The 16846-nt window shown below is 45.7% G+C and overlaps 1 protein-coding gene across 1 annotated transcript in view; it reads right to left on the bottom strand.

Moving 5' to 3' along the window:
- Window positions 1-10968, bottom strand: part of EZR (ezrin) — a 36684-nt gene extending 25716 nt beyond the window's left edge. The window contains exons 1-2 of the mRNA XM_082215257.1: window positions 10812-10968; window positions 8853-8949 (exon numbers count right to left, since the gene is read on the bottom strand). Of these exons, the coding sequence (XP_082071383.1) occupies window positions 8853-8864 (12 nt within the window). The 5' untranslated portion in view covers window positions 8865-8949; window positions 10812-10968. The remainder of the gene's footprint in view (window positions 1-8852; window positions 8950-10811) is intronic.
- Window positions 10969-16846: the final 5878 nt, after the last annotated feature.

The following is a 16846-nucleotide window of genomic DNA, read 5'->3' as shown; positions in this document are numbered from 1 at the left end:
TAACTTGATAAAGAACCTCCTAGAGTAGCTGTTGAGACATATTTGCCCATCTAAATTAAAAAACAAAACAAAAACAATTTCAGATACATTTCCAAGATAGAAAGATTAACCTGAATGGCAATATTCATAAATAAGAAAAAGTATTTTACACAATAAATAGCTGCTATCCTTCTAAGCAATAAACTAATTCACTTACAGTGGTGCCTCGCAAGACGAAATTAATTCGTTCCGCAAGTCTCTTCGTCTTGCGGTTTTTTCGTCTTGCGATGCACGGTTTCCCATAGGAATGCATTGAAAATCAATTAATGCGTTCCTAGGGAAACCGCCTTCAGACCAGGTCCGGGGACAGTCTGTCCCCGGACCTCTTCTGAAGGCTGGGGGGGGGGACAAGGGCTTTTCTTCCCACCCCCAGCATTTTAAAAAACCCTGGGACAGCGGAGGACTTCTCCGCTGTCCGGGGCGATCTTAAAATGCTGGCGGGCGGCATTTTAAAATCGCCCCGACAGCGGAGGACTTCTCCGCTGTCCGGGGCGATTTAAAAGCCCCTGGGAAGGCAGGCAGGGGGGACAAAGGCTTTTGCCCCCTGCCCGCCTTCAGAAGGTGTCCCCGCCCCCCCTCCCCACTTCGGAACAGCTTTCCGAAGTGGGGCGGCTGGGGCAGGCGTCCCCGCCCCCCGCCCCACTTCGGAACAGCTTTCCGAAGTGGGGCGGCTGGGGCAGGCGTCCCCGCCCCCCACCCCACTTCGGAACAGCTTTCCGAAGTGGGGCGACTGGGGCAGGCGTCCCCGCCCCCCTCCCCACTTCGGAACAGCTTTCCGAAGTGGGGCGGCTGGGGCAGGCGTCCCCGCCCCCCCTCCCCACTTCGGAACAGCTTTCCGAAGTGGGGCGGCTGGGGCGGGCGTCCCCGCCCCCCGCCCCACTTCGGAACAGCTTTCCGAAGTGGGGCGGCTGGGGCGGGCGTCCCTGCCCCCCCTCCCCACTTCGGAACAGCTTTCCGAAGTGGGGTGGCTGGGGTAGGCGTCCCTGCCCCCCCTCCCCACTTCGGAACAGCTTTCCGAAGTGGGGCGGCTGGGGCAGGCATCCCCGCCCCCCCTCCCCACTTCGGAACAGCTTTCCGAAGTGGGGCGGCTGGGGCAGGCGTCCCCGCCCCCCCTCCCCACTTCGGAACAGGCGTCCCCCCCGCCCCACTTCGGAACAGCTTTCCGAAGTGGGGCGGCTGGGGCAAGTGTCCCCACCCCCCCTTCGGAACAGCATTTTAAAATCTCCCCGTGTCCCGGGAAGATTTTAAAATGCTGGGGGTCGGGCTGCCGACCCCCAGCATTTTAAAACCTTCCCGGGACACAGGGAGATTTTAAAATGCTGGGGTTCGGCAGCGCTTCGCTCCCGACCCCCAGCATTTTAAAACCTCCCCGGGACACGGGGAGATTTTAAAATGCTGGGGGTCGGCAGCGAACGCTTAGCTCCCAACCCCCAGCATTTTAAAATCTCCCCGGGACAGAGACTTCTCTGCTGTCCCTTGGAGATTTTAAAATGCTGGGGGTTGGCAGCGAACGCTTCGCTCCCGCCCGCCAGCATTTTAAGATCGCCCGGGGCAGGCGGGGGGAGCAAAGACTTTTGCCCCCCGCCGGCCTTCAGAAGAGGTCCTCTTCTGAAGGCCGGCTGTGGGCGAAAGTCTTTGCTCCTGACGGCCAGCATTTCCCTATGGGCTTTCGTCTTGCGATGCAAGCCCATAGGGAAATTCGTCTTGCGAAGCGCCTCCAAAACAGAAAACCCTTTCGTCTTGCGGGTTTTCCGTCTTGCGAGGCATTCGTCTTGCGGGGTACTACTGTACTCTTTTTCCAGTCAATGAGACAGAATTTTCCACAACCTTACTGTATTTTATATTTTGGAACTTATTTGCCCCCCAACCCCATCAGCTTTAGGATCGGGTAACACAGACACAATAGGGATAACATTATATTGCAAATGTCAACTTGTTCTTCCTAGTATCAATTGGCAAAGGCTCTAATGAAAGCACAAATGATAACAGGAGGAGGAGTAACTTTGACATGCCCTTCTGTAAAACAGAAACCAGAAAAAAAAAACTGATTGTTGAAAAGACGCTTACTGAAAACAGATTCCAACATCTAAAATAGCTAATTATAAAAGGTTCAAGAAACAATTAAAATGCTGCTTCTCCACATTATCAAATGCTTTTTGGTGTCTAAAAAGAAAATAATCTACTTCGGGAGGGTAATGCTTAGAGAGTGCTCTTCGGCCCCACGGAGCCTTCAATGTGGGGTTGCTCAGAGTTCAATTTTATTCCCCATGCTATTTAACATCTATATAAAACCACTGAGTGGGGTCATCTGGAGTTTTGGAGTATGTTGTCAGCAATATGCTGATAACACACAGCTCTGCTTCTCCTTTATATCTGCAGGAGTGGCAGTGGATGTGTTGGACAGTTGTCTTGCCTCAGTAGTGGACTGGATGGGAGCCAATAAACTAAAGTTCATATAAGACTGAGGCACCGTTAGCGGGCGTTTTTTTAAAAAATTATAAACCTCCTTTTAACTGCCTTTCACCTGGACTGAAGAACTCTCATTCTAGCTTATGATGCTTCATCATCTTTGGGAGAAATCTTTGCTTACATACTTTATGTCACCAGGGAATGTAGCACCTGCTGGTATGTAATCATGGTGAAATATATGAAACCATCAAGGGATTTTTTAAGATACTTTTTGGCTGTGGTTAACTTCCAAGATTTGGGACTAAAGTCATGACTTTTTACTTATGCAAAATATTAATATTCCCCCAAGGCCATAGAGCTTATTAAATTAATGCGAACTGATTTTCAATGTAGAAGAAAATTCCGATGAAGCTAGCTGAATTATTTTCTAAAATGGTAAATGTTTATATCTACACAGATTAGGATAGTACTGTCCAGTTTTGGGTGACAAATGATTCATGTGCCTTTGCGCCACACATACTATAAGAGACTAAACAAACTCTTTGTACGTGGCCAAACACAGAGAAAAGCAGCAGCCGACTGTACCAAACCCCTCCCTAATCAGATTTCTTTGTTGCAACAGCTGTATGCAGATTGGTAGTTCATTAATAAAAGGAGATGATTATGCTAAGAATGGATGCTTAAGCTTTATTTAGGAAGCGTTCTAAAATACAAAGAAAGCGTATAGACTTTATGCGGTGAATGAAAAGAAAGCAGCAATCACTTGATGGCAGGGCACTGGAAATAGGCTAGTAATTACATCCTTCTGGCTAATACGCAGAGAAAAACTGTTCCACCATATGCCCAATTCAACAGTACCTCCTGCTCTCACAAACATAACAGTATAGTCAACCCCCTTAAGGAACAGGGCCAAATATATATATAAAATTTTATCCATGTGTTCCATGTACACACTTTTTGCTATTGCTGGAAAAGCAGGACATATTGTACATGCAAGTAGAAACTAATTCATTAGGCTCTGCCCAGCCTGTGTAAAGATATCCTCATACACAGGCAAATGTAAAGATCTCTAGAGCCTGTTTCAAATTAGTATTTGTACCTTAATATTTACTTTACTCCAATGCGTTTGCTTTGAATTAAAGTTTATGCTGCCTTTCAACAAGCTCTGCCCTGTGAATCAGTGTACAATTTTATTTTAGCACTTGGTATTTTCAGACAGGTCTTAAATGACGGTCTTACACAAGAATGTCTAGGCACCATACCAGATATGAAGCCATTCATGAAATGGGACAGTTGTGGGGGGAAAGTTTTATACAGGAGGTGTGACGGGCCCAGTGCAGATTGGAACCTTGGTGAGAATATTTATGTCTAAACTGTTTTCCATTAAAAAAAAAAATACCATAATGGTTTACAGAAGCTGATTATCTTTGGAAAATATATCCTCATGTTTTATATGGGCTTTAACTTTTTGTTCCCTAGTCCAGTCTAACAACTTAAGCTAAAAAAAAAAAAGCTGAAACGTCCAAGCTTGCCTAATATGGTATTATTTACAGTTGGCATCTATCCATTGTTACTAATGAACTTATGAGAGATTTTCAGCCCATAACACTGCTTGGAAATAAGCCCCCATGTTCTACTGGGCTTAATTCCTAGTGTTTAGGGTCACAGCCTTAGGCTGGCAGTGTGATTTGCCTATGTTTCCTCATCTTTCAACTGAAAACGGCGGTGAACTTCATAGAACTGAAGCTGGGATAAAGGTGGGCAGCATCCATAGCTGCTTCTTCTCTATGGAAAACTTGGGGAGCCTGTAGTCTGCCAAATGTTGCTGGACCTACAACACTTGCCAGCTCCAGCTCAGACTAGCATAAGCAATAGCCAGGAATTATGGGAGCTTTACAGCAACATCTGGAGGACCAAAGGTTCCCAGCCCATGTTATAGAGACAGTCCCATTCTCCAAGGGAAGGAATCTTTGAATGCCCAAATGCCTGTAAAGAATTCTGGGCAGCTTCAGTTCTGCAAAGGCAACCTTATTTCCAGTTGTGAGCCTGTAAATAAATATGCATCTCTCTTCAGTGGTATTAGCAATTTCAGAGGGCAGAGCTGCAGCAAAGAGAGGGGAGAATTCCAAAACTAAACTTCGCTCTTTTGAAGCGGGTGGATCAGCAATAACTTTAAGCTAGGTAATCCCCCATGGTGATTTTTCTCCTTTCCTAATAACTGTATCAGTCAAAGAGCTACTTAACTGCTGATTATGTAGAAAGCTGTGCACACACTGCACTGGTAGGAACCATCACAGATCCATGCCTGCAAATCCCCAGCAGCACCACACAGCTCAGAAATTACTGGAAAGGTGATAGCTGGCTTTCCCCATTTACCTTGCAGACCAGGTCAGAATTTTAGCTCTCAAGACATTTGTTGACTGCAAGAGAAGGAAGAACAAGTTCACCTCTACTAGCTGTTGCTCCACTTGTCAGCTGACAGGACAAGCTCAGGCACAATTAAGAACACAGTTGTAAGCAGCTTTAGATGATTAGATGAAGGAACTTTTCCTCAACCTACAAAAATGTTTCTGTGTAACTAGGAGGTCATGTCGAGTTAGAGCATTCTCACAGAATTTGAGTTTCTAATTCACCTAACTGCTCTATTCAGCTGGATTGAAAATGGTAGAAAGCCTCAGATTACATAGGAAGTGGACTTCTATCATCACTACAATAACATCCGGGGGTGGGGTGGAGTGGGAGAATGGAAAAGTATGAAGGGAGGAAGGAGGAAAAGTAGGTGGCATGGATACCCTTGAAGTTAAGGTACAGCATTTTGTCCTGGAAAGTATCAGTAGGAATAATGAATCCAATATTAATCCAAGAAAGGTATTTTGTGCTTATGGCAGACTTATAAACATTCTGTTCCCATTACAAGTTTCAGGCAATGACCTATTCCTATTACATGTTTCTGGCAGTGACCTCACACCTTCTTCACCAACCTGTATGGCAGGCCTGGTTAGCCTATGGCCCTCCATGTTGTTGGAGTACAACTTCCATCATGCCTGACCACTGAGCATGCTGGCTGGAGTCCAACAACCCTTGGAGGGCAACAGGTTAGCTGCTCCTCAGATTCATGACGAGAACACACCAGTTCAAAACCCTGAGTTAACTGGATAGCCATGGGCAGCTCACACTCAAGTTTTAGTTCCTTCATCTCTAAATTGGGAACAGTTATTGAGGATTGTTTCAAAGGTAAGAAAGCTACGCTTCTGAAGTATTCACGTAAAAATCCAGAGCTAATTTCTCTTCCATCTCTAGTCACAACTTTTTAATAGAAATGTAGACAAAAAGAGTAGCTTGCCTTGAACAGAGAGCTAGCTGTCACACACATAATGAAGTAAACCTTTCAGTTTCTAAGGGTGGAAACTCAGCTATCAGCAATTGGCAAACATATTTATCTCCCTTTTCTCAAGTCAAAGCTTTAGCCATTTCTATCCACATCACTCCAACTTGCCACACCTGTGGAGCAATGCAGCAGCTTGGGAGAAAAATCCATCCACCTACAGTAGAAGCAGGTTCTCACTAAAAACCCATCCTGCCATTTTAACCCACCCTCCTAATGGTCTAAAGGATGACAGTGATTTATATATTGCTGGCTCTTTATCAAAGAGTTCAAATCAAGAAAATGGATCGCCTCAGCATTTTGGCAGCAACAAAGGACTGGGACATGTATTGTTTCATTTGATTGTGATTTTTGTATTACAGTGGTGCCTCGCAAGACGAAATTAATTTGTTCCGTGAGTCTTGTCGTCTTGCGATTTTTTTCGTCTTGCGACGCACGGTGTCAGAAAAGTTTTGGAAAAGCTTCAAAAATCACCAAAGTCTTCAAAAACCTCAAAAAAGGCTACCACACCGCGTGCTATGAGTTGCTCCTCGAAGTCAAGTCGCAACTGTATTAACGGTGTTAAGAAAAAGGAAACAAACTTGCAAGACGTTTCCGTCTTGCGAAGCAAGCCCATAGGGAAAATCGTCTTGCGAAGCAGCTCAAAAAACAAAAAACCCTTTCGTTTTGCGAGTTTTCCGTCTTGCGAGGTACCACTGTACTGCATTTTATTTTGATATGGCTGGTCAGCCATGCCCTTTGTATGCTGCCTTGGGATCTGTAAAGATGAGTTGTTTAACAACATTTTAAATAATAAATAATATTTGAAAAATTACAAAAAACAGTCTTTTTTCACTAAGCCCTGTCAGACTTCAATGACTTGGGAGCTGGTCCTAATTTCTTGAGGGGACTGGTTCTGTTTGTTTGCTCACACATATGTAGTGACAAATGCCCTTGATTTAGACTAGCAGCAGCAATGGCAAAAGCTTCCTTGAAGAAGGGAAGTGTTTCACAATGTTTTCTGCAAAATCAAATCATCTTAGACCAACATATCTCTGCTATAGCAGCTCGATACTAAACATTACTTACAATTAAGTCCCACCAAGTTTAACGGAACTTACACCTAACCTAAGTGTGCACAGGATTGATCTCCAGGGCAGAGAAAAGCTCCTTTGCTAAACAGTAACACAAACAGCTTCTTATTCTTGCAGTTTTTCAGCCACAACTTCCCCCCTGTGGGAAGCTGAAATAAATGGCTGAAGCACTAATAAGCCATGAGTGGGGAATTTCAGGCCTGGGGGGTCAAATGCAGCACTCCAGGCCACTCTATCTGACCCCCAGGACTTTCCCCAGGCCAGTCCATCACTATGCCTGATACACACCCTCCTTGGGTGCTTTTACATGGCTGGAATGTATCCTTGAACTGTGAGAATGCCTCTTGCTTGCCTGGATAGAGAGATGTGTGCATGGAAACCTCTGACTTTTGTGTAGTTGGAATGTAGCCTATGGTACAAGAGGCACATGGGCTGCTCTGGCCATGCCCACCAATGGCATGCAACTCCCTGGAAAACTGTCCATGAAAGAAAAAGGCCCTCAGAATGAAAAAACGATCCTGCTCTATTCATAACCTCTTGTCACAACAGTTATGAGGTCAAAGGAGAAAAGAGTGTGAAGAATTTTTGCAGATTTGGCACACAGTGCAAGAGTTCTACAGCGCTACCAAGTCTTTAGGTAGCTAGCCAAAACTTAAGCTTGAGTGTGGCAATTTACAAGACACCACCGCCACACAAACCAGCTCCCCACAGCCATGGCAAAGAACTCACATGGCATCCATGGAGTTTTAACTGAACTTATGAACATCCAATGTGTACAGTTAATCTCTAGGTAAAGTAACTGAGTCATTTTATAACCCATTTACGCAGGCTGAACTGTGCCGATTAACACTTTAGTTTCTTTCTTGAAGAAAACACCCTTAACAAGCTAATGAACTCTGTCATTCCTCTGAAATCCAAGTTCATTATTAAGCTGCTCCTTAGATATGAATTCTGCAGGAGAAGCAAATTCTTCGTCTCCATGCAACCTGTGACTTGGTGTGAAAAGTAATTCAGGAAAAGTCACTCTCAGTGTGATCACACAGTGCAAGGTCAAAAAGGGGCCACAGCTAGAGGAGATGTTAAGCCCTAATACAGATAGTATTAGTTGCTTGAAGTTTTGTTACTGAAATGCAAACCTAAGTGCAATTATGAAGTAAGCCCTATTGAACAGTGCTTACTTCTGTGTAAACATGTTTAGGATTCTGCTGAATGTGATTACACAGTGGGGGTGAGAAATATAACAAACTTAAATTTAGATTCAATTAACTTTCAAGCCAGAGAATATAAAAGTTAAGAGAGTAAACATATAAAACATGACAGACTCATAAAAGCATCAGTATGGACCAATGTGCTTATGTAAACACAACTCCTACCTTCTATGGGATATGAAAAAAACAAGTTCCTGCTGTTTGTTCTTTTTTTACAACGCAATCCTATACATGGCTACTCAGAGGCAAATCCCATGTAGCCCCAATCAGGTAATTGGGTTTTTTATAACAGAGATAAGAATTTTTTACTTTTATAATAATTTCATTAGAATGTATAAGGATAATTTATGCCACCTTTTTTACAGAAAGAAAATGTTATTTGAATTTGGACAAATGTTACTGTATTTCAACTCCCAACAGCTTCAGCCAGTCAGGGATCATGGGAGATATCTGGAGGGTCACAGCTTAGCACCCCTTCCTTCCCCCCCTCCCCCGATTTAGGGACAGCTGTGCTATAAATTTTCAAAGTATAGTTTCTTTAAGATGATGCCAAGGTTGCAGGTTCAGTCCCCATATGGAACAGCTGTGTATTCCTGCATTGCAGAGGGTTGGACTAGATAATCCTCAGGATCCCTTCCAACTCTACAATTCTATAACTTCTACAATTCTTGTCCTAAGAAAAACAATTAAATGGAGCACTAATGAATGAACAGTGTAAGGTTCTGTGGAAGCACTTACTGGTTTTGGCATTTTCGGTTCTTGAAGTGTTCCTGTTGGTCCAAAAGCAAATATTCATGCAGCAGCCTAAGGGTATTCCTCCTTTCTTCTACAAGATCTGCGCAAAGAATCCAAATAAATAACACACTCAAGTTAAACTACGGTGCAAGGCGTGGGGAGAGAAGTTCAATACTGTAGAGAAGTTCTACTTAAGCCTACTCAGGTGTAACTCTCAGTGTGCTCAGTTGGACACACTCCCATATAAATGTGCATAGGATTGCAGCTTTAAGCAGGTTAAGTAAGCAAGGATGATTCACTCATGACCAATAATTACTTAGTTACGCCAACCCCTATAGAAAAAAACAAAGCCAGCAACCTCACCCAGCGAAAGAGGAGTCTGATTGCAAGGAGAGAAGGTCATTTGCTCAGCCACACCCATAGGAACAACCACAATTTCAAAAATGTTCAAGGACATGCATGCGTGTGCGTGTGTGGAGGGTTAATCATATTTCAAGTTTTTCCAAACAGTGGTCTCTTACAGAACAAGTATCCAAGCAACACGGAATCAACTAAACCCCTTGACTTAAAACTTTAAGCCTTAAAGGGAAACGGTCTGCGTTAGAAGTCTCTCTGCTTTAAAGACATCGCAGCAGTAATTCACTAGCTATACAGTCTTTTAAAATAAAGATCAGGGACCTCCCCGCCCCCCCCTTTCCGCATTAAGACTGCTCTGAAAGAAGTAAGTCTACCGAGTCCCCACATTCAATAAAGGGCTGAAGCTGGCGGGGAACAACCTTACAGAGTGAAGGCTTCATTTTGCCTCGAAACGGGGCAGGGCAAGAGGAGTTTCCCGGTAGCTCAAAATGTAGGTCTGATGTAACCTGCAGTCTTTCACCCACAGACAGGAACTGCTTCAGCTTCCTCCCCTCGTCAAACGAAACGCTGAGGAAGAACCGGCCCGCGTATTATCAGTAGCTCTGCTTTTTGTACTTGCATTAATCACTCCGGAATGAGTTGCCGCCAACGGAGTTTCGCATTCACTCCCGTTTACGGGAAGCAGAACTCGCTCCCACTCCGCCACCCCCACCTGCGTGCATGGCATGGAAGGGGAGGGAGGCATAGGAGCCAACGCCAATGAGATATTCGAGGGAGCCCCCCCCCCCGAACTTTGCCATTCAAATGGTCTGCGTGCGCTGCTTATTGTGATCGCCTACCTGCTCCCCCCCCCCCAATATTTCATCCCTGGCTCAGGGAGGGGACCCACCCTTTCTCCAACCCCGGGACAAGTAAGAACAAGCTGCCTAACAGCGCAATCCCAGCCACCTCTACTCAGAAGTAAATCCCGTGGGATTCAATGGGGCCGACTCTCAGGAAAGCGAGCTTCGGATCGCTGCCTCGGTCACCCCTTTAATACCCCCAGATCCAAAAAATTCAAGACCCGAGTCGAAATAGGCCGGTTTGCAGAGGATGTGAGTAATAATCCTGTTGCGGGCATTCCCAAGGGAGGGGGCGGCGGATTTAAGCGGCAAATCCTTTTCCCACTTCCTTGGGCGTAAGAGGCGCTGAACTGGGGGGGGGGGGGGCTTCTCCCACGAGGCTGACTCGGGCCGGGCTATGCAAGGCAGGGCGGCTCAAACGAGGCGGAACAGAAAAGCAGCACTTTCCGGTTCAGCTTTCAAGAAGCGCAAAGATTCTCTGGAAAGCGGCGGGAGGAGAAAAACTTAACGAGGCTTTTGGGGCAGAATGCAAACGCGCCGCTTCGAGAAGCGCTAAATAAGTGCGCCAACTCCTCTCTCGGAAGACGAGCCGGGCGCTAATCCCCCGCCGCCCCACCTGTTGCCGAAGCCTCGGCTTGCAGCGCCACAAAAGCAACTTCGCGCCACTTGCTCGCCGCCAAGTTTCCTCCCTGGTCCCCCCCAACCCCCGGCTCCCGCGAGGACCGTCGAGGGTGGGGCGGAGTTTCGTCCGCGGGGTCCTTACCTCGCCGCGGCAGGTCCGTGTGGCTCCGACCAGGCAAGGCGGCTGCTGCGGCTGGTACTGGGCGTCCGCTCCGGCTGCGCTCTTGGTCCTCTGGGCGTGTGGGCGTCGCTGCTGCCCCTCCCCGGCTGCTGCTGCTGCAATATGGCTGACGCGCCGCTGCGCGGGCAAGCGCCACAGGTCTCGCCTCGCCTGCCCTTCACCCCGCCTCCCCTCCGCCAGCCAGCCGGAGCCGCGCGCGCGCTCGAGCTGCGCCTTCCTCCCGCCTCGACGGCTCGGAGCGCTGCGAACCTGCGGAAGGAAGAGGCGGAGGCGCCGCCGCCGCAGGAGACCGAGCGCGCCTGCAGATGGTGCGGGCCCTAGCGAAGCCCTGTGATTTGCACAGGGAGGGGCTCGACGGCTGCAGGAAGAACGGAGGAGCCGGAAAAGTCGGCTAAAGAGCGAGCTCGGCCGCGGCGTCTGCACTGCAAGCCCCCCTCTCGCGCGGTTTGTTTTCTAGGGCGTCCTAATCTTCCAGCCTGCAGCCCTAATCTGCACGCTCCTTTCTTGCTGCGAAACAGGCGTCTGCGGAACTCCTTTGCCACTTGACGAGGCTTTAAGGGGCCAGCAATCATGCTCGTTAGCAACAGGGTTCTTGGAGACAACGAATAAACAGGCACAAACCAGAGCCCCAGAAGTTTTGATAGTGCTGTATAAAGGCCCCGGGACAGCAGACAAGTGCTGGTTTAAGTTTAAGTTCTTCCCCACGCCACCATTTCCTGTAAATCAGAGTTGCAGAATTGGAAGGGACCCTGAGGATCATCTAGTCCAACTCCCTGCAAAGCAGGAATATGCAACTGTCCCATATGGGGATCGAACTTGCAACCTTGGCATCAGCACCATGCTCTAAACCAGCTGAGCGGTATTAATGCAGAAGGTTGTATATTTGGAGTAGTGTGCAAGAACTCTTCCTCAAATTCGACACTGAGCAAATATAGTGCTCCTCCAAAATAAACCACAACCAGGGGAAAAAAGAAGCCCAAACAAAACAAGGGTGGGGGGGCGGATGAATTAAGTTGCTTTTCCCACACTTTTGTTTTTGTTTCTTCACTGCTTATTTATTTGCTTATCATCCGGTTCTGCCGAAGTTGAAATCTTGCACATTTCATTGCAGTTTTTGATTGGTTTTTATACTTACCTGCAAGTAATAAACTCAAATAACTTCTAAATAAGAGGCACAGGATTGTGCAATTAGTTTTACATTTTGATTCTATTGACAGCGTTTATGCTGCTTTGAGACATGCTTTCTTCTTAGGGGGAGGGTTGTGTGTATTTTGTAATGTAAACTTTTGCCATTTTTCGTTTTAATGTCGACCAGCCTCGGAATTTGATTAAAGGGTGCCATAACATGCTCACAGCAAACAAGCCAGTATGCCCCTCCCTTCTCCAAGAGGCTCCAGGTACATACATGGGGTTTCCCTAATTTATTCTTACAAGAAGTGTTTGTGGTAGGCTAGGCTAAGCAAGAGCACATGACTCAAGGTCACATACTGAGTTTCCTAGCTGAGCAAGAAGCTGAACTTCCTCGCCCAGACCTGCACAACTTATGATCCATCAATCTGGATGCAGTTAACTATTTACATGTAAGCAGAGGCAGGCCCTCAATATGTTGTTGGGCTCCCAGCTCCCATCAGCCCAGCCAACACAACCAATAATGAAGAAATTGGAATTTGCAGTTTAACAACATGTGAAGTGCCACAGGTTCCTCACCCACCACCAAGAGAGAAACCCACAAAATAAGTGAAGAAGAGAGAGGTGATACTAGCATGCATGGCTAAATGTTAAAGTGTCACTTTCCGTTTCAAAAATTCTGAAGTCCCTAACTGAAAAGTTGCAAAAAAGTGATTTGATTTGATTTACTGTATTTCTATGCCACTTTTCATTCAAATGAATCTCAAAGCGGCTTACAACCAATAAATAACCATAACATAATAAAACATAATAGCACATCGTGAATACAGCATATAAAATAATTAACAAATTACAGTTGCAATCTATAAAAACTTAACAGAACAGCAACTAAAAAATAAGCTAAACCTCACAATTATGGCAAGTCATGTGATTAACAAATCAATGCAGCATTTAGAATCCACTAAACAACATTTAAAACATTAACAAAATAGCAATTAAAATAGAAGCTAAGCACTAAGTTCATTCACACAATATCTGCACCCCCATGACTCATAACCTTTCACTCTGTTCAGTTCATTCAAATCCACAAATGCTCATAATGCCCATTGTTAAGCCAGCTCAGCCAGATGCTGTGCTGGCTGGGGTCCTGGCGTAGCGGGTCGTGGTGGAGATGATGGGGCTCTCAGGCCTACCGCCAGTGGTAAGGTGGATGTTGACTCCAGGTAGCCTGCCTAGGCACTGTTGAGGAGGAACTAGCCCACATTTCTTTCAATAATCAGGAGGCCCATTCCCACTTGAGGAAGTCCAAGACAAGCCTGTCCCTCTGGAGCAGCGACTGGCACTTGGTGTAGAGGCCAACCAAGAGGTCCAGCAGTGGCCTTGTGGCCTGTCCACCAGGAGCTGCTCCAACCTGTCAGGCCCCACCCTAGGCCAGGTGGAGAGAGGCAAGGGCAGGGCCCTGGTCAGTAAGCTTTTGAGTTCAGCAGAACTCTTCATCAGACTTCTGTTCTACTGTCTTAGAAGAGGCATGGCTATAGGGAGAGTGGGTGCCTGCATTTCACAGTATACCACTGCACCACTGGAGGTTGGGCATTGTAGTCTAAAAACAACTGGAAGACCATAGGTTTACAATTTCTGCCCGAAGTCGGGATTCTGCCACTAGTTGCACTACCATAGACACAGTAGACAAAATATGAAAAAGTTTAGCAATTATTATCTTTCATATATACAGGCTCCAGTTGTCCTAGTTACCCAGGGACAGCTCTTATTTTCTGCTGACCTGTCCTAATTTTTTGCATTTTGAAGGAATATTGGCAAAATTTTCAAGTGTGAAGTTACCAGTCTGGTCATCCTTCCAAGGAGCCATTGTCTATCCTTAGTATATGTGCATTAAGGAACCATGCAGTAATCAACCTGCTAATTTGCACACTGCACCTGTTGAGGTCTTCTTTGATATGTTGATAACCTATTGTAGGTCAATTGTGCTTTTCTAGTACATCTTTTGCCAAAGTAACAGACACCTTCCAGGCCTTTAAGCCAGTGCAAGACAAGCAATTGCAGAGTAAATGAATACAGCACACAGAAAGTACTGAAAAGTAGTGCCTTCAGCAGTGTTTCTTAGGACTCTCGCAATGTTTCTTGGCATGAAAATAGAGCTGTGTTACAAATGCTGTTTTCTTCTTGCTGTTGTCTTTTGAAAATGTTACTGCATTTAATCATTGTGTGATTCACATGAAACAAAATTACAGATGACCCTTTGAAAATATTTAACTACTTTTGCTTGTTGGCTACTTTGAAACAGGCTATTCATTCATATACAGTAATCCCTTTTCCTTCACTTTGCCTCATGTCTGGCCAAGGGTCAGACTATCAAAAGAGGCAGTGGACAAATAAGAGCCAAGACGGCTCTTTGTCATTGTATCCAGTTCCGCATTCCTTTCATGCAAATCAGAGTTCCTTGGAAAGGGGGCAGGGGTGGAAATGTGGAAATCTACAACTCTCTTGAAAACTCCTTACAGTCCAGTCCAGAATTTATAGCATCCTCTCATCCAGCTAGCCATACATTAACTCATGTTTGCAGACCTGCTGTTGACACCTAGATCTCACATTCTGGGAAATGTTCCTCTGAGATTGTGACTTTCAGAACAGAAGCAATAGCCAGGATTTATTTTCTACCTGGAGAACTCCCCCTGTGATCCCAAGAGGAAATTAAGAAGATGGCAAATGGGGAAGAAAGTGGGTGGAGGAGATCATGGGAAGGAATCAAGTACAGTGGTACCTTGGTTTACGAACTTAATCCGTTCAGGAAGTCCATTCTTAAACTAAACCGTTCTTAAACTGAGGCGTGCTTTCCGTAATGAGGCCTCCTGCCGCTGGTGCCCTTCCACCATTCGGATTCTGTTCTTAGACTGAGGTAAAGTTAGCAAACCGGGACACTACTTCTGGTTTTGCGGAGTTCATAAACCGAATTGTTCGTAAACAGGACTGTTCTTAAACCGAGGTACCACTGTACAAGGTGTTTCTAGATCTAAACTGTTTCCCATCATTTATTCTCAGCTAAACAACACCTGAATGCATACAGTTCGGAAGTATTGCGTAATCTGTAAGCACTGCTATTTTTCTAGAGAAAGAGGTTGTGGAACTCACCGTGAACTCACCTGTGTTCTCTTAGAATGGCAATGGAACCCACCTGAGAGCTGGCGGAACTGAGTTCCAGCTGAAAAAGTACAACCCTGTCTGTAAGAGGACATGCTATTTCAGGGCAGGGAACAATTAATAAGGAACAAAATCAGAGACAGGGCATTTAAGAATCAGTCTACAAACGAGCATCCTTCACTAGCTGTGCCCTTGGTCTTTACACTAGCTCTGGAGGGATGAATCATACACGAGGCATTTCCTACATCCATGCAGCGTGGTGAAGGATATTAAGCTTCCATCCACACAATTCCTCTTATGTGATGATTGCCCATGCATTTTGCTATATACATATGTGCTGTTGCTTCCAGTAACTGTGCACACAACGAAGTACTCATGTGTGATCATCACACGTATTTTACATATGGGCCTGGTTTCCCTAGATGTATTTTGCTTGTGAAATGGTTAAATACTGCCCCCGTGTTCTGGATTCCAAAAGAGCACCCCTGATTCTTCGCCAGGCTACCAGCTTTGGGCTCATTGCTGTGCAGAGGTGGGGAAATGTTTCCACCCTAAGTGCTGCATTTGCTCCCAGACAACCTCCTTCAGAAAGGTGAGGGAGGGGTGCTTCTTAGTGGCGGGAGTGGCCAGAGGCAAATGTGGTTGGAGCAGTGGCTGTGACCTCTAGCTTTGTGCTATAGGCTGCATTCTAGTGATGCAAAAAGCAGTGATTTCTACACACACACAGCCAGGCAAACAGGGCACTATCACAGCTCAATAACATGTTCCAGCCAGGCAAAAGCACTTGAGGGTGGTGCAGAGCAGGGACATAGCCTGGGGAAAGTCCTGATAGGAAGGTAAATAGGCCTGGGGGTTCCACACCACCCTTTTAATGCATCAGAAGGATATGGGACATTTGGTCACCAGAGAGCTGCCCTGTCTAAGCAGTCCCATCTCCTGCAGCCAAGCCAGTGCCAGACATATTGCTCTGCTTTCCTTTGGACCACATCAGCGAGGCTGGGAGTGGGGTTTTGTCATCTGGGCATCTCAGGACCTCCATACACACTGCCCAAGCTTGCGCCCCGAGGAGGTCACTTCAGTGCTGCTAATGCAACGGTTTGGCTTCACCCCTGGATGCACACTCCATTGTCTCTTGAGTCAGAGAGATGCCAACAAGAAGAATGTGTTGCATCTTCAGGATGAAATAAGGTATTTTTGTTCATCTGAAACGTTTGAAAATCCACCTATCAAAACAATAAAGTTATCATAAATGACAAAGAAGCTGATGGCAGGATATAACTAACAGGATAGAGAGTAAAATAAATCAAATGCCTTTCAAAATGTATGATGCATTTAAGTACTACCCCAAAGAAAAGTAGCTTTCGTTGGTTGGTGCCAAATTGGCAATCAACACAGCTATCATCACAAAGTAAGGAAACATTTAGTTGAGTCCTTCAGGAATTATAAATAATTCATAGAGTGCAAAGTGCTTTGTGGTCTTTGTCTCTAAGCCAGCAAGCTCCTATGCACACACATACACAAATATGTGCTTTTCTAACCAATCATTCCCACATCCCGAAATATTGAGATGTTGTATTAATGTGTGTGAGTTTAACAAGTAGTTTGTGTTTCCTTATTGTGCTGCTGTTCAGGAAAGGTCCCATGTGATGTTTGCTGGTTTTTGTTTGGCTAAAGAAAAAGATATAAGTAAAATAAAAAATATAATTTACTGG

The sequence above is a fragment of the Podarcis vaucheri genome (genome assembly GCF_965113315.1).
Source record: "Podarcis vaucheri genome assembly, chromosome: 3".
Lineage (NCBI taxonomy): Eukaryota > Metazoa > Chordata > Lepidosauria > Squamata > Lacertidae > Podarcis > Podarcis vaucheri.
The sequence above is the reverse complement of the archived record's forward strand: the minus strand, read 5'-3'. Positions and strand labels throughout refer to the sequence as shown.